Source organism: Prionailurus viverrinus, chromosome A1 (genome assembly GCF_022837055.1).
Source record: "Prionailurus viverrinus isolate Anna chromosome A1, UM_Priviv_1.0, whole genome shotgun sequence".
NCBI classification, from domain to species: Eukaryota; Metazoa; Chordata; class Mammalia; order Carnivora; family Felidae; genus Prionailurus; species Prionailurus viverrinus.
In genome coordinates, this window is record NC_062561.1 from 10,419,861 (window position 1) to 10,443,633 (window position 23,773).

At 40.5% G+C, this 23,773-nt stretch overlaps 1 protein-coding gene across 3 annotated transcripts in view; it reads left to right on the plus strand.

The window, feature by feature from the left end:
- The window catches only part of B3GLCT (beta 3-glucosyltransferase), a 120,298-nt gene that overhangs the window by 76,573 nt on the left and 19,952 nt on the right, over positions 1-23,773 (plus strand). For all 3 annotated transcript variants that reach the window (XM_047861820.1, XM_047861812.1, XM_047861830.1), the window contains 2 exons: positions 1,343-1,442; positions 21,223-21,342. In XM_047861820.1, the coding sequence (XP_047717776.1) occupies positions 1,343-1,442; positions 21,223-21,342 (220 nt within the window). The remainder of the gene's footprint in view (positions 1-1,342; positions 1,443-21,222; positions 21,343-23,773) is intronic.

Genomic DNA, 23,773 nt, shown 5'->3' on the forward strand with positions numbered 1-23,773 from the left:
GGTTATGTGTGGCGTAAGCTCTGTGATATTCATGTATTTTGTTAATATTTTAATTAGTGATGATTGGTAGTGCACCGGTTTTTCTCTTCAGATTCTGGCTTCAAATTAAAAACATTGTTTATTTCAAAAAAATGCAAGTAGAAAGCTGGCCACTTTACCTGCAGACGCTCTTTGTTCATCTCACTTTTTATCTAGTGTTCCTGTCACACTCTTTTCTTCAGTTTCTGGTTCCCCATACCCTTTTAGGAGTAGAAAAAGAAGTAGTAAGTTGATTTTCTTGTTCTAAAGAGTAATTTATCTGGATTACTTCATGGTCATGTCTCTCATAATGCCTTGATTGATAATGCACAAAGTAGAATCAGATAAACCATTCCTGAAGTTATCAATTCTTCTGACAAGGTTACATATATTACTGAGTCTGTCTGTTGCTTTGTTTCGGAAAAATGATTTTAGACTGAGGTTTTTTTGGTTAGATTGCAATTTAGGTTGCCTTTAATATTCACTTACTCGTGTATTTCTTATTCGATTTCTTCTTTTGTGTTTAGTCTGACATTATTATTGCTATTCCTATTTTGCCTTGCTCCAAAAGGAATTAGAGATGGCCTTCAAATAATGGTTAAAAATACCTTAAGCGACTAAGAAAAATGAAAACAAAGGTCACATTGAGTGGTTTACTGTGTCACCAGATATTTTGTTGCAATCCGGGGTAGATGGCTGTTTACTGATTTGAGTTCTCTTCCCAAGCATTTTATTCTTAGCTTGGGCCCCAGCATTTTCCATTAAAGCAGTGACGTTTGTCTGTTGGCATCTGAAGAACTGTAACTTAGTCCACACTGTACTTTTAGGGCCAAACCTGCCACAGTATCTAGCATATGGCAAATATTTATAAAGTCAACGATTGAAGGTGTAATATCCTGCTTTTGTACCATTGTTTCCCTTTAGTTGCAACGCTTGGAGTTCTAAAAGTTCCTTCAGAATAAGGACATCTAAGGAAAGGTGCCAAGCCTTATACTTTCCACGAGGCTTACAACTTTGTCTGGAGTGGAAATAACTGGCCCCGCCTCCAATCAGCTCAGTGACCTTGTGTTATTCCCGTCTCTGGGTCCCCTGATTTCCCATGTGTGAAGTACATGGCTTAGACTTCATGATCTCTAAAGCTCCCACATTGGTTCACGAGGCCTATGCAAATTACAGAAAGCTAATTTTTTAAGTTTCTAATTATTCCTGTGTATGTCAGCAGTTAAGCTTTTAAAACCTTGAAACTATAAACATGTTTAAAATGAGTTCTATATGTATTTTAAAGAAAATACTACATTGTAAGTTCTCTCTTTGCCTTTCCTAGGTCATTGTGGAAAGACATTTGCCATTTTGGAAAGATTTTTGAATCACAGCCATGACAAAATAGCATGGTTAGTCATTGTGGATGATGACACGTTAATAAGGTAAGGAGCCCTCATCAGCCTAGGGTGGCTTTATATTCTACATATATTCATATTCAGAAGCTAGGATGGGTACTTCTGCTTCTGGCCAAGATGGAATAACAGGGACTAGATTTACCCTCACGTTTGAAACAATGCCCCAAAAAGGACAAAATATATGAAACAAGGGTTTTTAAGACCCTGGACATTAGGCAACAAAGGACAGTAACCCATGAGACATATGAGATGTATGAAGTAAGTTCTATGACAGCCCCAGCTAACTGCCTTAAGAGAATGTAAATAGCTGCTGAGGGAAGGGAACCCCGTTGGAATGTGGCCAACTCCTTGAGTTGAAGAGATGATGCTGAGAGCCTGGGGTGACCGAGACCCATTAGCTTGCAGGACAGGGCACTGGAGAGGGAGAGCTGCACAGAAAGAACACTGGAGATCTGTGGGGGCTCCCCTCAAATATTCAGTTGAGTATTGATCAGTGCATACATGTGAGGAAACTATTGGATGCTGGGGAGAGAACCAGCCAAGATGATGAGAGGGGATGGTGCCCAACACTCACACAGGGCTGAGTAGGGTACCTATTTCTACCAGCCAGACTGGGAGACCCTGGACTCAGGGTGTTGGGTAGAGTAGCTAGATATAGAAGTATCTTGCTTTAATAGTGGGAAATAGCTAAGTACTGCTTCAGTCCTGCCTAAGAGATCTTAAAAGACCAAACTGTTTCCAGGTAACTAGTCTGCATCCAAGAACAAAGCTCAAGATTTAGAGAAGTACCAAAATATCCATCACCCAACAAGGAATCACAATGCTTGACATTCAATCAAAAGTTCCCAGACATGGAAAGCAGCAGGAAAACATACCCATGATGAGAAAAATCAGTTGATTGAAATTACCCCAGAAATGACAGCGTTAACTAGTTATTTATAACTACAAGTTCTGTTAGTTGCAGCTTAGTAACTCTTACATTTATTCAAAAAGGGACATGGAAGGTATAACCAAACTGAACTTCTAGAGATGAAAACTACTTTGTCTGAGGTGAAAAATCCATTGGATAAGATTAATAGCAAATTAGAACTTGGAGAAGAACGTATCAGTGAACTTGTAAATATTGCGATGGTAACTGTCCACAGGAAACACAAAGATAAGTAATTCAAAACCAGTGAACAGAACATCACTGCGGTGTGGAACAATTTCAGGTGGCTTTGTATGTATGCAATTTGGAGTCCCCAGAAGGGGCATCTGACAAATATTTAAAGAAAGATTTTCAAATTTGATGAAAACTATAAACCAACTGATCCAGACACTGATTCCAGATCAGTGAACCCCAGACACTACTGTGAGTGTCCAAATGGAGCACAATCACCTCCAAGAATGGACTCTTTCAGTAACATCGTGTGTAGCATTTGTTAAATCTCTACTTCACTTGTGTCATTGGTCCTCAGTACAGTCATGTTTTGCCACATGTTCATTTAGAGTTTTTTTGTTCATCTTTACCAGCAATAATATCTAATTGCCTAGTGAGGTCTTAAACGTGTTTTAGTTTGAGCTTGTCACCTTTTCCTTGTGAGACTCTCAAATCATCCTCAGTTGCATGAACTCTTCTGGCTTCTCCTAAGTCATGAAGCTGAATAATTACAAGACTGAGAGGTCAAAAATTCAAAAACTGAAAAAAAAACTAAAAAAAAAAAAAAAAAAAAGGACAAGAAAGGGAAAAAGCAAAACTAGAATTTTAGACTCAGGAAAGAAAGAAAAAGGCAAATTCATCTCTGAAGTTATGACCAAAACTTCCAGAAGTAAACAAATTCAAATGAGAATTTAACAAGAGACATGGATAAAAACTAGGAAATCATTCTAGAAAATGAAAATGGGGTCTGTTAGTTAAAAGGGTGAGAAAAAAAGGGGTTAAAATGAACACTTACTGAGGTCCAACACCTGTATAATTGGAGTTCCTGATTGACGAAAATAAAACATAGAAATAACACTTAAGTTACCAGAAATAAAAGAGGACCTTAATGTATATATTAAAAGGGCCTACCTGGTAGGTGCCACGGAAAATTGACCTGGGATCATCAACCTCTTCCCATAGCTGGACAAATCCAGTGTATTTTGATAACGTCCTCTGAGTCTTGTGACAAAATGATGAAAGAGCAAGAAAGTAAGACTGGCATCAGAAACAGTAGAGGAACATGTTAAACTCAAAAAATGGTGAATCATAAATTTTATATGCAGCTAAGATGCTCTTCAGTATCAGTAGGAAATTTCTTAATGTCCACCAACTAAATGAGTAGTGTGCACATGCATCCTTCGTGGGGAATGTATTAGAGAAAGAACTTCATGCAGACAAGAGAGATGAAATTTGGGCAAGAGGACTAATGGTGAATATTTCATATATTTAACTGTAAAGTTAAAACAGGGTTGGGGGATAGGTATATAGGTAGGGGAATGGTATATAAATATACTATGTTTTGACAAAGTAGAAAGTATGTAACTTTAAAAAAATGGAAAGAAAAAGGAAAGTAGGGTAAGATCATGGCTTATTGTATAGCTAGTAGATGGGATTCAAAGGATACCGTGTAAAACTGACAGATCTTAATACTATTAAATAGGAAAAACACAATAGGCATAAAAAGTTAAACACAAGATAATGAGGGGAAAACTTCCAACACCAAGAATATTTTTTAAAGCAAAAAGTAAAGAAACACAGTAAATAGTATATGTATAATTCAAACCCAAAGTAATTTCACTGTTGAGACCAAATATTATGAGTTGTGTCACTAAATGTGAATGGGTTTAACTCGCCTAAGAACTTTCAGATTGGTTCATAAAACAAACCCCAACTCTATACTTTTATAGAAAAGACATACATAAAACAGTCCTTCAAAAGTCTAAAAGGGATGGATAAAGAATTGCCAAGGCAATGAGAATTTAAAAAATTCAATTCCCAACTCAAAAAAAACTAGAAAAGAATAAAAAAGCCAACCCAAAAAAGCATATGGAGGGAAATAAGAAAGATACATGTGGAAATGATGAGGTAGAGAAAAAGACCAAATTAATGAATGAGAATTTTGTTTCTTTGAAAAAATTGTATTGAATGCTTTTCTCATTTAATGGTATCTATCGCCTGGAAATCAAAATGCACAAGAATATATTTAGGAACAAAGGGGAAATAAACATGCCTGTGGCTCCTTATCTTTCCATAAATAAAATGAGGGATGGTTGAACCATGAGGTTGGTTTCTAAAAGGACTGGGTAGAAGAAGAGGATAGATGGAGTAGGGGAGGGTATGACCCTCCTGAATTTATCTTTTAATTTAGTTGACTGGGAAAGCATGCTCATATTTTACTAATTTGAAAATAAATCAGTAAGGACAGGATTAAAGTCAGTAAGGACGGAGAGCAAGCTGAAACAAATGGACCCGACTGTGTTTCGAATGAAAACATAATCCCACTGAAGGAAAACTACAACCGATGCAAGTAACAGTGGAAGACCATATTTATAAGTGTACCTTACTGACGTGTGGGAAGAGGTGAGGAATGGCAGACAAATCCTGAATTTGCAGTTAGTCTGATTTTTGTGGTGGTGTGGTAAAGCAATTCTGCAGTTATTTTAGGTACACTGGAGGATTGAGCAAATGGCGTTGGAACCTAGGGTTGTGCAAGAAGGAAATTGTGCAAGAAAGAAAATATGGATATGGAATCAGGCAGGTCAGGAGGTCTATGAGAGGAGATTGGAAGTGGAGACATTTCTCACAACTCATAAGTTTTGTCAGACCCATGATTTCTAAAGTATGTGTATGTGTACATGTGAGCTTCCTAGTTCTTTCTAGAAAAGAAGACTAGAAGCAGATATCCCAGTAGCACTGACCAACTAGGGAGCGCTGTGGTGCCGGCTGCCCCACTAAAAGGAACCAGGCCTTCCCAGAGAAAGTGTGGATTCTAATGTTGAGGCAAGAACATTTGGAACATTCTTCACCCCCCGCCCTTACTTTCTGGTATAAAAAGAAAAGTGCGTTTTAGGAGGACAAAGAAGCAGGCTAGAGTGGTTTCCCACTGGCCAAATTTTGGATAAGCATCATATAATTAAGGACAATAAAAAATTATGAACCATTAAAAGTAGGAATCCATGAGTTCACGCTTATAAGAAATAGAAAATAGGTAAATAGGTAAAAATAAATGGGGGAGAAAGGTGGTATCTTAGAGTGGGCACCATAACAGAATACCATAGGCTGGGTAGCTTAAAACAATAGAAATCTATTTCTCACAGTTGTGGATGCGGGGAGGGTCCAAGATCAAGATACTGGCAAGGTAGGTGTCTGAGGGCTCTTCTCTTGGGTCTCTGTGTCCTCACATGACCTCTTCTTTGTGCTCCACGGAGAGAGAGCTCTCTAGTGTCTCTTCTTACAAGGACATTAATTCTATTGGATCAGAGCCCTACCCTTAGGACCTTATTTCACTTTACCTCCTTAGAGGCCCCATTTCCAAATATAACCACACTGGGGGCTCTGGCTTCAACATACAAATTTGGCGTGGGCACAATTCCATCCCTAGCAGGTGGGCTGTTGCTTGCAGGATAATGAAGAGTTGTGACTGGTAAATGTGGAGGTCGTGATGGGGTGGGAAAAGCCATTACTTTGTAACCATCATAGTAAAGATTAAAGTAACACTCATTAATTGATGCTGAACTACGGGTACGTTTTAATGAGGACAGGGTATTTGCTGGTGTTAAAGCGTCTGCCTGGAGACTCTCGGAAATAGCAATGGAAAAGTGTAAGATGTGCGGATGACATAGGACCCTCAGCTCACCTTGTCACGTGGATACACCTAGATACCACCCACGTCAATATAAATAACCCAGAAAAGGACCCAACGGCTGACAGAACAGAATCTTCACAGCTAAACATGAAGAGGCCACAACAAAAATGGTAGGAAGGGCAGAGATGCAGTCAGGACCCAAGCTGACCAATGGGGCTGTCCATGGGAGGGCCACTACAAGCATGGAGGAGGGAGAGGAACAGACCCCACCCTGGGCACCCCAGTATGAAACTACCTGCACTGGGAAGATGAATCCCCATAACACTTAGCTTTGAAGACTAGAAGGGATCAACATCGCCTGTCTTTACAGTCAATGGGGCTTAACACCTGGACCTTTAAATTTCAGAGGCTCAGCCCTGGGAGAGCTGGAGAGCTATTCATAGGAAACCGAGTCCCCACCCTTAAGAGACAGCATAGCAGCCCCACTGAGATACAGCATAGAAGCAGCAGTGTGAAAAACACCTGGGAGAGAGAGATTTATTAATCTCAGGATGTGTGCTGGAGGGGCAGGGATCTTTAGGAGACTTCTCTAAGAACAAAAGAGTTGGCAGCCACCCTATCCCTCCCCGCACCCCCCCACCCCAGCCTAGACCCATGGACGTGTGCAGAAACCAGCACAGTGCTAACACTCTCTGTGTAGTTTGCTAACCATCTGCCAGCCCTGTGCTTTTCTGCAGACTGTTCCTCCAACCAGGCCTTGGCAGGAGTTCTCTAAAACAGCACCAGGTCTCCTCCCATAGCAAACTGGAGTAGACCTTGCTAGCAGTGTAGACGCACCTCCTCCACCCAGCCCACGGCAAGTCCATCCAGAGTGGTGCCACAAGCCTGGAAGTGTGCGAGCAGCCCCAGTGGGGGCCGGCACCACTCCAAGGTGACTCCTGCCCCTGGGAGAGGGTCAGATAAAAACACACTGGTTCTACTGTGGTCCCAGCAGTGGCCTGGGGACAGACAAATGGTCTGACTGTGGGCCCCACCCACCAACAGCTTCCCAGGGGACGATACAGGGAGAGTGCCCTGTAGCTCAGTGCTGCTGCATCTCTGGCAAATCCCTGGTCTGACCCAACTCATGCCTGAGGCAGCCCCAGACTAGCCCATTAACAACCGAGGGACCAAACCCTGCCCACAACAAACAGACAACTGGGCTGAAGGCAAAAGCAGCTCAGCCACAACAATACGGTGCATACAACACACAGAAGAGACAGCCCTGAAGTTCAAGGTTCTGCTGAATAGGGGCACTGCACTACAGGGTGCCACAGGACCTAGTCTTCATAAGGCAACTACTTTCAAGATCAGGAGATATAACTGTATTTCCTAGTACACAGAGATAGACACAGGGACTTAGACAAAATGACACAGGAATATCTCCCAAATCAAAGAACAAAATCCTAGCAAGAGAGCTAAATAAAATGGAGATAAGTAATATGCCTAGAGAATTTAAAGTAATGGCCATAAATATATCCACCGGACTAGAGGAAAGAATGGAGGAGCCCACCAAGACCCTCCACAGAAAGAAAACAAAGAACCAGAGATGAAGAATTCAATAACAAAGTGACAATACACTAAACGGAATGGTAGACTAGAGGAAGCAGAAGAATGGATCAGCAACCTGGAGGACAGAGTAACGGAAACCAACAAGTTGAACAGGAGAGAGGAAAAAATAATAAAATAAATGAAGGTAGCTCAGTGACACCATCAAGTGTAATATTCACATTATAGGGATCCCAGAGGGAGAAGAGAGTAAAGAGGGCAGAAAATTTATTTGAAGAAAGAATAGCCGAAAACTTCCGTAATCTAGGAAACAAATCCAGAGGTACAGAGAGCCCCCCCAAAGTCAGCCCAAAGAGGTCCACACCAAGATACATAGAAACTAAAATGGCAAAAAAGAGAATTTTAAGAGCAAGAGAAAAGAGTGACTATTTCATGCCACTCCCTTCTGGCCTGCAAAGTGTTACAAGAAAACAACAACAACAAACCTTCAGCCAAGAATACTCTATCCAGCATGGCTGTCTTTCAGAATAGAAGGACAGATAAAGAGTTTCCCAGACAAAAGTTAAATGAATTCATCACCATTAAACCAGCCCTATAAGAAATGTTAAAGGGGATTCTGAGTAGGAAGCAAAGACCATAAGCAGGAGTAAGAAAAGTAGGAAACACAAAAGTAGTAAAATCAAGTGTGTATATTAAAAAGAAAAAGTCAAGAGATTAACAACAACAACAAAAATGGATAGTAAGTATTATTATACTAGGGGCCTGAAATTGGGGAGGCGGGGGGGGAGTAAAGATTTAGTGCTTCTAGAACGTGTTCAAACTTAAGTGACCCTCAATATAGACTGTTATATGCATAAAATGTTATACATAAACCTAATCAAATAAATTAGTAATGGATATGTAAAAAATAAAAGAAATCCAGGTGTATCACTAAAGAAAGCTAGCAAAATGATAGAAGAGTACAAGAAAGGAACAGAGAAGAACTACAAAAACAACTATAAAACAAAATGGCAGGAAGTATATATCAATAATTACTTTGAATGTAAATGGACTAAATGCTCCGATCAAAAGACACAGGGTGACAGAATGGATAAAAAAACAACACCCATCGATCTGCTGCCTACAGGAGACTCATTTCAGACCTAAAGATACATGCAGATTCATAGGGAAGGGCTGGAAAAGGATTTATCATGAAAATGGAAGTGAAAAGAAAGCCATGGTAGCAATATTTACGTCAGAAAAAAAGACTTTGAAACAAGGACTGTAACAAGAGACCAAGAAGGATACTACATGATCATAAAGGGAACAATCCAACAAGAAGATGTAACAGTTGTCAATAGTTATGCATCTAACATGGGAGCACTCAAATATATAAAACACCTAGTAACAAAGGAAGTAATTGATAGCAATACAATGATAATAAGGACTTAAACACCCCACTTACATCGGTGGGTAGACCATCCCAACAGAAAGTCAGTAAGTAATCAGTGGCTTTGAATGACACATGGACCAGATGGATCTAACTGATATATTTACAACATACTATCCTAAACCAGTGGAATATGCATTCTCCAAGTGCAGATGGAACATTCTCCAGGATAGCTCACGTGTTAGGCCAGAAAATAAGCCTCAACAAGTTCACAAAGATTCTAATCATATTCATCTTTTCCAACCATAACACTATGGAACTAGAAATCAACCACAAGAAAACAAAACCTGGAAAGAACACAAATACATGGAGGTCAAATAACATGCTACTAAACAATAAACAGGTTAAAAACAAAAAAAGTAAAAATATACATGGAGACCATTGAAAATAAAAATGGTTGGGGTACCTGGGTGGCTTGGTTGGTTAAGCATCTGACTTTGGCTCAGGTCATGATCTCACAGTCCATGAGTTCAAGCCCTGTGTCAGGCTCTGTGCTGACAGCTGAGATCGGATTCTGTCTCTCTCTCTCTTTTTCTCTGTCCCTCCCCCGCTCGTGCTCTGTCTCTCTCTCTGTCTCTCTCAAAAATAAACAAACATTTAAAAAAAAAAGAAAAGAAAATGGTGGTCCAAAATCTTTGGGATGCATACAAAAGCTGTTCTAAGAGGGAAATTTATAGCTATATTGGCCTAACTCAAGAAGAATCTCAAACAATCTAACCTTATAGCTAAAGGGGCAAGAAAAAGCAAAATTAAACCCCAAATTGGTAGAAGGAAATAAAAATTAGATCAGAAACTAACAAAATAGAAACTAAAAACATAGAGCAGATTATCAATGAAACCCAGGAGATGGTTCTTTGAAAAGAATAAAATTGATAAACCTTTAGCCAGACACATGGAAACAAACAAAAAATCAGACTCAAAATCAAAAATGAAAGAGGAGAAATGACAGACTATAGAAATACAAAGTATTATAAGAGACTATTATGAAAAACCATATGCCATGCTGAACAACCTAGAAGAAATAAATTCCTAGAAACATACAACCTCCCAGAACTGAATTGGAAAGAAATTGAAAATTTGAACAAAGTGATTACCGGCAAGGAAATTGAATCCCAACAAACAAAAGTCCAGACCCAAATGTTGAATTCTACCAAACATTTAAAGAAAAGTTAACACCTATTCTTCTCAAACTATTCCAAAAAATAGAAGAGGAAGAAAAGCTTCCAAATTCATTCTATGAGGCCAGCATTACCCTGATACCAAAACAGATAAACATGCTAGAAAAAAGGAGAACTACAAGCCAATATCCTGATGAACATAGATGCAAAAATAGTCAATAAAAGATCAGCAGACTGAATCCAACAATACATTAAAATCATTCACCACTATCAAGTGGGATTTATTCCCAGGATGCAAGAGTGGTTTGTATTTGCAAATCAGTAGGATATATCACATTAAGGGAAAGGATAAAAACCACATGATCATTTCAATAGATGCAGAAAAACCATTTGACAAAGTACAACATCCACTCACCATAAAAACCCTCAACAACATAGGTTTAGAGGGACCATACCTCAGCATAATAAAGGCCATATGTGAAAAATCCACAACATCATACTCAATGATGCAAAACAGCTTTTCCTATAGGATCAGAAATAAGACAAGGATGTCCACTCTTGCCACTTTTATTTAACATAGTACTGGAAGTTCTAACCACAGAAATCAGACAAGAAATAAAAGGCATTCATATTGGTGAGGAAGAAGCAGGACTTCTACTATATGTAGAGGACATAATACCCTGTATAGAAAACCCTAAGACTCCCAAGAAAAAACTACTAGAACTGATAAATGAATTCAGTGAGGTCACAGGTTGCAAAAATCAATGTACAGAAATCAGTTGCATTTCTAGACATTAATGATGAAGTAGAAATTAATGCCATTTATAACTGCACCAAAAAAAAAAAAAAAAAAGAAAAAAACAAACACCTTGGAATGAACTTAACCAAAGAGGTGAAAGACCTGAACTCTGAAAACCATAAACCACTGATGAAAGAAATTGAGGACACAAACACATAGAAAGATATTACATGCTCAGGGATTGGGGGAACAAATATTATTTAAAGGTCCATACTACTCAAAACAATTTATAGATTCAGTACAATCCCTATCAAACTACCAACAGCAGTTTTCACAGAACTAGAACAAATAATCCTAAAATTTGTATGGAACCACAAAATACCCCTAATAGCCAAAGCAATCCTAAGAGGAAACTAGAGATATCACAATCCCAGATTAAGATATACTGCAAAGCCATAACAATTAAAACCTGTAAGGTACTGGCACAAAAATAGACGCAAAGATCAATAGACGAGAGAGCCCAGAAAGAAACCCACAATTATACGGTCCATTAATCTACAACAAAGGCAAGAATATGCAATGGGAAAAAGTCTCTTCAAAAAACGATGCTAGGAAAACTGGACAGCTAAAATAATGCTAATAATGAAATAATGCAAAAATAAGCTGAACCACTGTCTTACACCATACACAAAAATAAACTCTAAATTAAAGGCCTAAATGTAAGACCTGAAACCATAAAAATCCTAGAAGAGAGCATAGGTAGTAACTTTTATGATATTGGCTATTGCAACATTTTTCTAGATAGGTTTCCTGAGGCAAGGGAGACGAAAGCAAAAATAAACTCTTGGTGACTTTATATCAAAATTAAAAGCTTCTGCCTAGCAAAGGAACAATCAACAAAATGAAAAGACAACCTACTGAATGGGGGAAGGTATGTGCAAATGACGTATCTAAAAAGGCGTAGTATCCAAAATATATAGAGAAGTTTTACAACTTAAAACCAAAACCACAAATAATCCAGTTAATAACTGGGCAGAAGACATGAACAGACATTTCTCCAAAGAAGACAGATGGCCAGCAGACACGTTGAAAAGGTGTTCAATGTCACTAATCAGAGACATGCAAATCAAAACCACAGTGAGTTATTACCTTATATGTGTCAGAATGGCTAGAATCCAACATACAAGAAGCAACAAGTATTGGTGATGATTTAGAAAAAAAGGAACAATCATACACTGTTGGTGGGAGTGCAAACTGGTGCAGCTTTTGTGGATAACACAGTGGAGGTTCCTTAAAAAATTAAAAATAGAATTGGTATATGATTGAGTAATTCCACTACTGGGTTTTTTACCCAAAGAATATGAAAACATTGTTTCAAATACATATGTGCACTCCTGTGTTTCTTGAAAGTATTTACAAGAGCCCAAATATGAAAGCAACCTCAGTATCCATTGTGTCCACTGATAAATGAATGGATAAAGAGGTAGTGTGTACACACACACACACACACACACACAGAGGAATATTAACCATAAAAAAGAATGAAATCTTGCCATGTGCAATAACATGCATGGATCTAAAGGGTAAAATGCTAAGTGAAATAAATCAGAGAATGACAGATACCATATACTTTCACTCCTGTGTGGAATTTAAGAAACAGAATGAACAAAGAAAAATAGACAAAACCCCCAGACTCTTAAATCTAGAATATAAACTGGTGGTTTGGGTAGAACTAAACTGGTGGGATTGGGAGGGGGAATGGATGAAACAGATGATAAGCACCGAGTAATGTATAGGATTGTTGCATCACTATATCGTATGCCTAAAACTAATAGGACACTGTACATTAATTATACTGGGGTTAAAAAAATAGCAATGGAAAAAGTATCCAGTGGAGAAGTGAGATAACAACTTGACTGGAATATCACCAGTGAAGAACAGAAGGGCCAGACACAGTGTCACACATACATAATACTGTGACTGGGAACATATATGCTAGCCTTTGTCATGAGGGAACACCAGACAAACCCAATATGAGGATCATTCTGTTAAAAACAGGGGAGGTGCATTTATTATTAAAAATACCAGTGTCATGAAAGACAAAGAGAAGCTGAATAACTATTATAGATGAAGGGGGAATAAAGGGATATGATAAATGCAATAAGGGATCCTGGGGCTCATCCTGTACTGGAGGGAAAATGAGCCACAATGAACATCGGGTCGAGTGATAACCTTGGAATATGGGTGGTAGCTTAGATGAAAGCATTTGTTTTCAGGTTTGGAATTCTAATTAAGGCAGCTGTGAACCTTTGTGTACATATCTTTGTATAGATACCTACTTATCTTCGCTAAATACCTATGAGTGGAATGCCTGGGACATATAGTAGCTATATGTTTTAACTTTTTAAGAAATTTACTGGATGAATGTTAAAGTTTTTGAACTCTTAATTTTTCCCATTTTAAGGAAATACACAATGATGTATTTCATGTTCTGAGGGGGAAAGGGACATAATATGAGGTTTACTCCCAAATACTTTAGAAAAGAGAAAATCTATGTACACACACATATGTACACATAATGCACATGTATACACACATGCCTGCATGTATATACACACAGATGAATATCTGTCTACAAAGAGAGAAAGGTCGAGAGAGAACGATAAAGCAAATGGGGTAAAGCTAACAACTGGCTAATTTAGGTAAAGGATATATAAAAGAGTTCTTTCCACTGTACTACTCTTGGAACTCTTCTGTAATCTTGAAGTTTTTCCAAATAAAATGTTAAAAAATAAAAGCCATAATAGGTTAGAGTGGAATATTATCTGGCTTCCAAAAAATCGGATAACAGCTAACAAAATGAAGGATAAAAATCATATGATCATCTCAATAGATGTGTGAAAAGCACTTGACAAGATTCAACATCCATTTAGGATAAAAACTCTCAACAAAAGTGGGGTGTTCCCTCTAAACCAAACATAATAAAGTCCGTATGTGAAAAACTGATAGCCAAGATCATCCTCAGTGATGAAAAACAGAACTTTTCCCCTATGATTGGAAAAAAGATGGGGTGTCTGGGTGGCTCAGTCAGCTAAGCATTTGACTCTTGATCTCAGGTCATGAGTTCAAACTCTGCATTGGGTTCCACACTGGGCGTGGAGTCTACTCAAAAAAAATGAGGTCTTTCACCACTATATTCAACATAGTACTAGAAGTCCTAGCCGTGGTAGTCTAACAAGAAATAAGAGGCATTCATACTGGTAAAGAAGAAGTTTAACTGTCGCTATTTGTAGATGACATGATACTATACTTGAAAATCTTAAAGATTCCACCAAAAAACTACTAGAGGTAATAAATGAATTCACTAAAGTTGCAAGATTCAAAATTTATGCCCAGAAATAGGTAGTGTTTCTATACACTAACAACAAAGTCACAGAAATTAAGAACATAGCGTTTACAATTGTACCAAAAAAATAAAACACCTACGAATAAACTTAACCAAAGAGGTGAAAAAAAGACAACCTACTTAATGGGAGGAGAAGATATTTGGAAATGATATTGAATAAGGGGTTAATATCAAAAATATATAAAGAATTCCTACAACTCAACACCCCCCCAAAAAAAAATCCAGTTAAAAAATGGGCAGAGGAGGAGTGCCTGGGTGGCTCAGTTGGTTAGGCATCCGACTTCAGCTCAGGTCATGATCTCACAGCTTGTGTGTCCTAGCCCTGTGTTGGGCTCTGTGCTGACAGCTCGGAGCCTGGAGCCTGCTTCGGATTCTGTCTCCAGCTCTCTCTGTCCCTCCCTTACTTGCTCTCTCTCTCTCTCTCTCAAATATAAATAAAAACATTAAAAAATTAAAAAAAAATAAAAAATGGGCAGAGGACCTGAATAGATATTTCTCCAAAGACGACCTACAGGTGGCCAACAGACACATGAAAAGATGCTCAATATCAATAATTTTGAAGGCACTTCAAATAAAAACCACAATGAGATATCATTGCACAACTGTCAGAATGGCTAAAATCAAACAAGAAACAAGTGTTGACAAAGATGTAGAGAAAAAGGAACCCTTTTGCCCTGCTGGTGCAAATGCAAACTGGTGCAGCCACTGTGGAAAACAGTATGGAGGTTCCTCACAAAGTTAAAAATAGTAATACCATATGATCTGATAATTCTATTATTGGGTATTTATGCGGGGAAAAGGAAAACACTAATTTGAAAAGATATATGCACCCCTATGTTTATTACAGTATTATTTACAAAAGCCCAGACATGGAAGCAACCCAAGTGTCCATCGATAGGTAAATGGATAAACATGTGGTGTATGTATCTATAGTGGAATATTACTCAAAGGTCTATCTTGCAATTTGGACAACATGGGTGGACCTAGAGGGTATTAAGTGAAATCAAGTATTCGTCTTTCTCAGGCTGACTTATGATTCCACTAATAAGCATAATGCAAAAAAAATAAAAAGTAGAATCAGAACTATAGATACAGAGAACTGATGGTTGCCAGAGAGGAGGGGAGTGGGGTGCTGGGCAAAATGTGTGAAGGGTAGGGGAGATACAGACCTCCAGTTATGGAATGAGTCAGTCATGGGAATGAAAAACAGAGCATGAGGAATACAGTAAATGTTAACAGCAATGTAATGGGACAGATGGTAGCTATACTTGGGGTGAGCATAACGTGATGTATAAACTTGTCAAATCACTAAGTTGTACACCTGAAACTTTGGTAGTATTGTGTGTCCAGTATATGCAGAATCAGTATTATGCTGTTAAGGTCTATATGCAGCACTGTGTTCATATAAATTTGATAGCACGTAATCTAAAGTGTTGCTGTACTATTTTTCTTCATTTCTGTGCCTCAGAATTGCCTGAAATGGTAACAGATTGTGAATAAAGTTCCTTTCCTGGATTAATAGCCAATCCATTTGGATAGAATTAGATATCTGTCTGTTTGATCCACATTTACAGTTTTTAGCAAAATAAAGTATATGAGGGTTGTCAGACTCCGTTTATGATTCCTCAGCTTTAAAATGATATTGTGAGTAGGGAAAGGGTTGAGGTAATAAGAAACCCAGATGAGATGTTAAATCCCAGTTATTTTAACCAAAGAAATGACAAGTTGTGGACTGAATCGGTATTTTTATAATATGCAGGAGAAAGAGAAATACGTTTCTTCTTAGGTCAAGAAGTAGATATAAATTTGCCCTAGAGGTCTTTGAAGTTTTGTTTGTTTTTTGTTGGTGTTTTGTTTTTTTTTTTAAACACAAACTTTTACCAGCCAAAGGCCACAGTTTCCTTAAAGAGCTATAAGAATAAATTCTCTATAACCAAATGGCGTCTTACTAGGTATCTGCATATTTACTTACCTTTCTCCGCAGAGTTATTCGCTAATTTCCTAAGGATGGATTCCAAACTGGGTGCCCAGAATGTTTACCTTGTGTGCCCAAAGCAGGATAGTTTTAAGGATAACGTTTTCTGGCCACTCAGAAACCGTCAGTATTGTCAGAGGCCTTGACCTGCAGACGCATATAAACATGATCAGCAAACTGGTCAACTCTTAGCACCACATTTTAAGGCAATTTTTTCATACATTGAATTGGTTTTCTTCGCTGTCAGCTTTAGGTTTATTGGCTGGGGTATTTGTGTAAGATGCACGAGTGTGGATTGAAGCGATGTCCTTCTTTCCACTTTGTGCATCTCCACTTGGGTTTAAGACCCCACCTGTCCCCCAAAAGAAGAAAAGTGAAATCCTAGAACACTAGTGTTCTAGATGTTAATACTTCTTTGTAAGAATTTATGATTAATAACGTAGAGAAGTCCTTGATATCCTATCTCCCTCTTGGAGATACGTGATGCTCATCAGGCTTGAGAAACATTGGAATTTACTTAGCTAATTAAAAAATTTTAATCCAAAACTGATCACGGAACATCTTTTTTGGGGGGAACACTGATGAATACCACGAGAGAACCTAGGATTTGGTGGTGTGTGACCCAGCAAGCTCTAGGTTAGAACAAATAGTGGAAGGACTTTACAAGGCGTTTGTAAGCGGTACAAGTTCTTAAAACATGGGAAAACTAGCCCTTCTTAATATTAGCCTTTGTCTCACCTTTGAAAGGTTACTTCTAGATTTTATTTTCCTATGAAATCTTTTTCTTCACCCTCATGGCAGCTCTAGCTACAGGCATTTCTCTGACCAGCTCCTGGATATTCTCACTGCCCTTTTAAAGCTATCTTGTTGACATAGGACAAAGAAATATAGGTGCCAGAATGTATATACATAAGTAGACGTAAAAAGACATGTGGCCTTACTCGGGGGAAACAGATGCGTGGTTGTGCACCGTAATTGAAAGGTTTCCTGGAACGTCTAAGAAAATCCATTTGCCCACCCGCCAGCCATGCGCCTGACATGGACCTCATTTGTATCTCGACAATTCTGTTTGGGGGCCATTAAAATTTAAAAAGTACTAAGTGTTAGAAAGGGGCAGAGGTTTATAATGTATCCTCCAAACCAGGAAGGTACATTAATACCGAAACATGAAGCAAAGCTGTTCTATACCGTTCGCATTGTTTTCTTCAGGGTAACTTACCGGCAGGCAGTCGGGTGGGCCAACGGACGGAAGATCCAGGCAGTAATATGCTCCTAATCTCCGCCCCTATTCCCAGCCTTTATCTGGACCTTCCCCCAGCTCTTATGGAGTGAGGGGCGTGGTGGGGAGGTCATGGGTAGTTATCTTAAGTGGTGCCATCTGTGCACCCGATCGCCAGTTATCCAAAGTGGTGCCACCTGTGCAAGATGGCGTCCCACAGATGGAGTCAATGTTGTTAGCACTCCCACATTCCACTCTGGCATCTTTTTAGCCCATGCCATCTTTGCCCGCCATTCTTTCACCATGGCCTTAGAGCCAGATGTCAGGAAGTGACTTGTACCCCCCTGCCACAGCAGCAGTATAAATAGCAACGTGAGTTGAACCAGTACCACCCCTGGTTTTTCACCATTCCTCATTCTTTGTTTTAATGTGTATTTAAGAGAGAGAGAGTGCACATACAAGGAGGGGTGGAGGGGGCAGAGAGAGACAGAAAGACTCCTAACCAGGCTCTATGCTGTCAGCGCAGAGCCTGACTCAGGGCTCCATCCTGTGAACCATGAGATCATGGCCTGAGCCAAAGTCAAGAGTCAGATGCTTAACCCACTGGGGCACCCAGGTGCCCTGAACCATTCCTCATTCTTGAGGGGTAGGGGTAACGACCCCTCTAGCTGCTTCCTGCTGGAAAAGGGTGTAGAGCAGGATTTCACGAATTAAGTTGCCATTGCATCCCACTGCAGATATTCCCTAGAGCTCAGCTGAGCTCCCATCCTTTGTAACTACTGTTTTGGAAGTCTTGTATATAGTCTTAGCATCTCATTCTACATTTTATAACAAGGTCAGTTAGGTCCATTCAGTTAAACAGTGGTCTCTTTTCAGGAGGTGGTCCTGCCAATGTGATTTCAAAGTCAGGTTTGTAGAGTGCAAGCAGTCAGGTAGTAAGTGAGCCATATATGCACGGAAGCCAGAAGAATTCGGGATCTAGCCCCTGGTTTTATAGGTAAACAATAAACACTCAACCAGAAATAGAATCTAACACCCATAAAAGTGTGTTACTGAAATATTTTTTTCTAAAATCACCCTCATTTCTATCAAAGGTAGTCAAATTAAGACTAAGTTGTTTGTAAAACAAGTCCACTTTTAACAAATTTGGCCTAGATATTTACATGTGTGCAACAAGAATGGTGATGGGCCATTTGGGTTCTTTTAAGTCTGCTTTTCTGAACTTCTCATAGGGAATTTCAGTTTGAGCCTTTTACAGCCTTTGGAGGCCAAAAGCCAAGTCAAATACTTGCCATCAGACCCACCTGCAATACCTTTAATTTGAATTAATTCCTCTCTTCTCGAGGTCCCCAAGTGACCTTCCTGACTTGCACGGTAGGGCTCTCAGGAACCTGTAAGCAAGGTAGCAGGCCATTTTTTTCCAAGGAATTTCCTTGGCTCTATAAAGTCGACCTTAGTTCCTTAGGGCTGTTTGGCCATATTTGAGTCTATACGTGTCTCTTTCAAATGTGACATTCCAGTCAAAGCCTTGGTAATCAAGGTTTCCAATGGTGTCCTGTTATAAGAACATATTGTTATTGAACTTATGCAAATAACTGTAATTGATTTCCCATTTTATTGTTACCACAGGCCCCAGCCAAACCCTTCTGGATGTGAAGTTACATCCAATTCACCACTAACACCTGGCATTAATACCCTCGGGGCCTAGTTATTTTACTACCATTTTTGCCTTTATTTCTCCCCCCCCCGCCAAATTTTGAGGCATTTCCATAGATAAATGTGCATTTAGCCAGTGAATATTAGAGCTAGCACAGTCTGATGGTTAGTGAAAGACAAATAGTTAATAATGGGGCCTCCAGTTGTCCACTGTTGCATGCACTAGAGGGAAACGCTGGCCTAACCCTTAGTTTCTAGGAATAGTCTGTGTCCACCCCGAAATTTTTCCATTAGCAGAGGGGCACTGGGCAACACACCCAGCTTTTTTAGCCTGCCTTCAAGGAAGTAAACTGCTTTCCATCAGGCGATGCCTTCTGGAGGCTCAGCAAGACCAACTTGGGTTGTCTATATTTTCTCTCGGGGCCCCAGATAATATTCAGTATTGCTACCATTGTTTGCAAATCTTGATAGGCCCCCTTTCTGCCATTTTCTCATCAGTGGGATCGTTTTCCCCTCTTTTTTAATCTATTTCCCTCATAAGGGATTCTCTGAATTTCACTTAGGTCTGCAGCCATAGTAGCTACCGTAGCAATGGGCCATTTAGCCACAGGGGCAAGGACAACCTCTAAAGTCCCATACCATGCTCCTGGGGCTGAGATACGGTCATTCATACAAGAGGAAAGTCATGCTTCATTTGGGCCACCAAAATGCTGCGTGTAAATAGCACACTTCATCCCTAGTTCTTCCAGAGAGGTCTGCTGCAACAGAAGGGAGGGAACAGCCTCCTTGTTAGGCCAGGTTTTCTTAATGCTAGCATTTACCCAATCAGATTAGCCAAGTGCCTGCAGTTCTGGACCACGCCTGCCGTATATAATCTTTCATCACCAGGCAGGTTCAGCAGTGGCTGAGGCCACGTTTTCATCTCGAATCCATTCAGCATAATACCATCTCCTCCACAGTCCTAAGACCCAAGCTGCCACCCCTTCTTGGCCCTTTTGCTTCACCATCATTTCAGACTCGTGTTGGGTAGGGCGTTTCTGTACTCACACGCTGGTCTGAAACGCTCACAAGACCTGGCCGAATCTCCTGGCTAGCAAGCTTGGGATTTCCCCCAAGGGACCACAGGCTTTCCCCGCGTGGACTGTGGGCTTCTCCTGGCATCGCCCCCTTTACCCCTCCCTGGCTTGTTTCATTTTCAGTCTCCTGTCCGCTACACCAAGTGTTAGAAGCTGGAGGAGGGTCAGTAATGTATCCTCCAGACTGAGAAGGCACTTTAATGCTGAAAAAGGAAGCAAGCCACTCCAAGCTGTTTACGGTTTTATTCAGGGAAACTTACTGATGGTCAGTCTATCAGGACGGTAATATGCAGCTATTCTCTGCCACTCTCCAGGTTTTATGGAGCTAGGGGCATGGGGGTGCCCTCACAGGGTAGCTATCTAAAGTGGCACCACCTGGGCAGAGGCTCTCTGCTATTATCTAAAGTGGCGCATTCAGTGCGCCAGAGGCGAGGACAAGATGGAGGGCCAAGATGGAGTCAGTGTTGTCAGCGCTCCTACGCCAAGTACATCTGAAGAGATGTGACGGTTCACGCTCACTGGGAAACAGGACTGGTAGACGTGAGCTAAACAGTACACTGGCCACCTCAACTTCGTTAACTTGCCACCCTACCCACCCAATGGAGGCAGGCATGTTCTGGCAGGGGCTTATTAAAACCGGGGAGTAAGCCCCTTGTTTTTTAGTTTCTCTTCTGTTTCCAGCGATCTACAGTGTCCACTTTCTTCTTCTTCTTTTTAAGTGAATTTCTTCCGTAAATCACTTGCATTTCATCTCTAAGCGATTTCCGTACAGTAGTATATAACGTGACCGGTGGGATGTGAGAATCGTCAACTTTTTACCATGGAAAACCATTTGAGTTAAGTAATTATTGCTTATGTTCTCTTTGGAATCTTAGCATCTCCAGGCTCCAGCACTTGCTTAGCTGTTACGACTCCAGCGAACCGCTGTTTCTGGGAGAGCGTTATGGCTACGGCCTGGGCACTGGAGGCTACAGCTACGTCACGGGAGGAGGAGGGTAACTATGAACAGAGCTTTCTGCAAATACTCTCAGCACTCACTTCTGTTTCTGTGATCCAGGGCTGGGCGTGTGGCAGCGGGACCAATCCTGATACATAAGTGCTCTGTAAATGGTAGCTGTGACTGTAATAGGAAAGTAAACATGAAATTTTCTAAATATGAAAACGGTTCACCACAAAGAATATTTTACCCCTTGGAGAAATATAAATGGATGTCGAGGGACTTGGTAGAAATTTCCCTAGAGGAATGATTGCCTCTAGGTAGACAATTAGATTTGCTTGTTTTAATGAGAAAGAAATTTGGATATAGATTTTATTCCAGAAAACAAGTCACTAGACTTTTAAATGATCTATTGCTAATAAATCACATTTAGGAAAAGAGTAGTATAGAATATCACTTAAGCAGTTAAGTGATATTTGTGTCGGATTTATAGATTTTAAATGACAGTGAAAAGTTAACATTTTTCATGTTTATTTATTTTTTGAGAGAGAGAATGAGAGAGAGCAAGCCGGGGAGGGACAGGGACAGGGAGAGAGAGATCCCAAGGCACTGACGTGGGGCTCGAATTCACAAACTGTGACGTCATGACCTGAGCCGAAACCAAGAGTCGGATACTCAACTGACTGAGCCACCCAGGTGCCCCCAAAGTCAGTGTTTTTAAATGAAGCATCTGCCTATGCCGGATCTCTTATAGGGGACGATTCTGATTTGATTTATATGGCTACATCACTTGAGCCGTTAGTCTATTATTTCCACAGTTTTTGCTGTTGATTGATTTCGGGAGAATCTGAACTCGTTATGAAATACAGTGATTTAAATTCATTCAACAGGTATTTGTTGAATGTCCACTATGTGCTTGGCAGCATTCTTGGCACTGGTTTATAAAGCTCTGAGAGTCACGAGCATAAGGGGCGGCAGCTTGGGTATTAGGACTGTGCAATACTGGAGGAGATGGTATTATGTTGAATGGATTCGAAGATGGAAAAAATGGCCCCAGCCACTGCTCAACCGGCCTTGTGATAAAGACTATCTACTGGGCCTGGGCAGGAGTACTGATCTTTGTTGGGCAGTGGCATGCTTCCACCTGAGGTCATTAGCAACAGGAGATGGGGGTCCAGGTAGGCCTTGGAAAAGATGCCAAAGGGTAAAGGCCAACGACTATTAACTTTTTTTTTTTTTTCAACGTTTTTTTTTTTTTTTAATTTTTTTTTTTTAATTTTTTTAAATTTTTTAATTTTTTATTTTTGGGACAGAGAGAGACAGAGCGTGAACGGGGGAGGGGCAGAGAGAGAGGGAGACACAGAATCGGAAACAGGCTCCAGGCTCTGAGCCATCAGCCCAGAGCCCGACGCGGGGCTCGAACTCACGGACCGCAAGATCGTGACCTGGCTGAAGTCGGATGCTTAACCGACTGCGCCACCCAGGCGCCCCTTAACTTCTTAATTAAAAAAAAAAAAAAAGGCTCAAGCTATTTGCAGCTTTATAGTAATGCATTTAGTTTTCTGGGTGAGGTGGTGAAGCCAATGAAGAATCAGGGTATGGTATCCCTTGAGTCGGAACTTTCTGCCTTTGAACGGGGTCTTATTATTTGCATATGGGTTTCTATATTTTGTGGCACATATGGGCTAACATGCTTTTAACACAGAAGTGATGGCCAAGAACACTATTTGGTTTCCTTCTTTGCCTGTTGGATTTCACTGTTATCTCTGAGACTGGCCCTTGAAGCCTGAAATGGCACTTGACCTCACCTAGCCAGTGTGGCCTTTCGTTGTTCCAGCTGGTTGCTCATTCATTCCACAAGCCTGGTGGGCATAGGCACTGGGGATGCAAACGGAAGCCACAGTTCCTTCCCTACAGGAGCTCACAGGGCAGTGCCAGACTGGCATGTACACCGCATGGGTGTCACCGCTCCCCTTCCGAGGCCCATGGCGGGCACTGTTAACTCTTACGTGTTCAGCTTCTACCTTCTTACTGTGGACTTCCTACCACCTCCAGTTTTGCCATCTTAAAACTCCTTCCTGCCACCGCACCCTCCTTCTTCTCCCCTTCAAGTCATCGTAAGAACCCAGGACTCACGATCTCTGTTCTCCAGCTCCCACTTCCATGTGACCGCCATGCTTGGCTTCCCACCTCAACTGTCTTGCCGAGGTTTCCCGCAGCATCCACGTAGCCAAATCCAGGGGCGGACTCTCGATCTTCCTCTTGTTTGACCTCTTAGCCGACTTTGACAAAGGTGACTGCTTACTCCTTGAAATGCTCCTTTCTCTTGCTTTCCGGAACAGTGTCCTGTCGTTGTGTATTCCTGCCTTTCTGATCATTCCTTCTCAGTTCCTTCTTCCTGTTCCTGTGTTCTCCAGGCCTCTTTTCTGGTGTCCTCTTCTCACTCTGGATTCTCCTTGGTGATCTTATCCACCCCCGTGGCTGTGCTG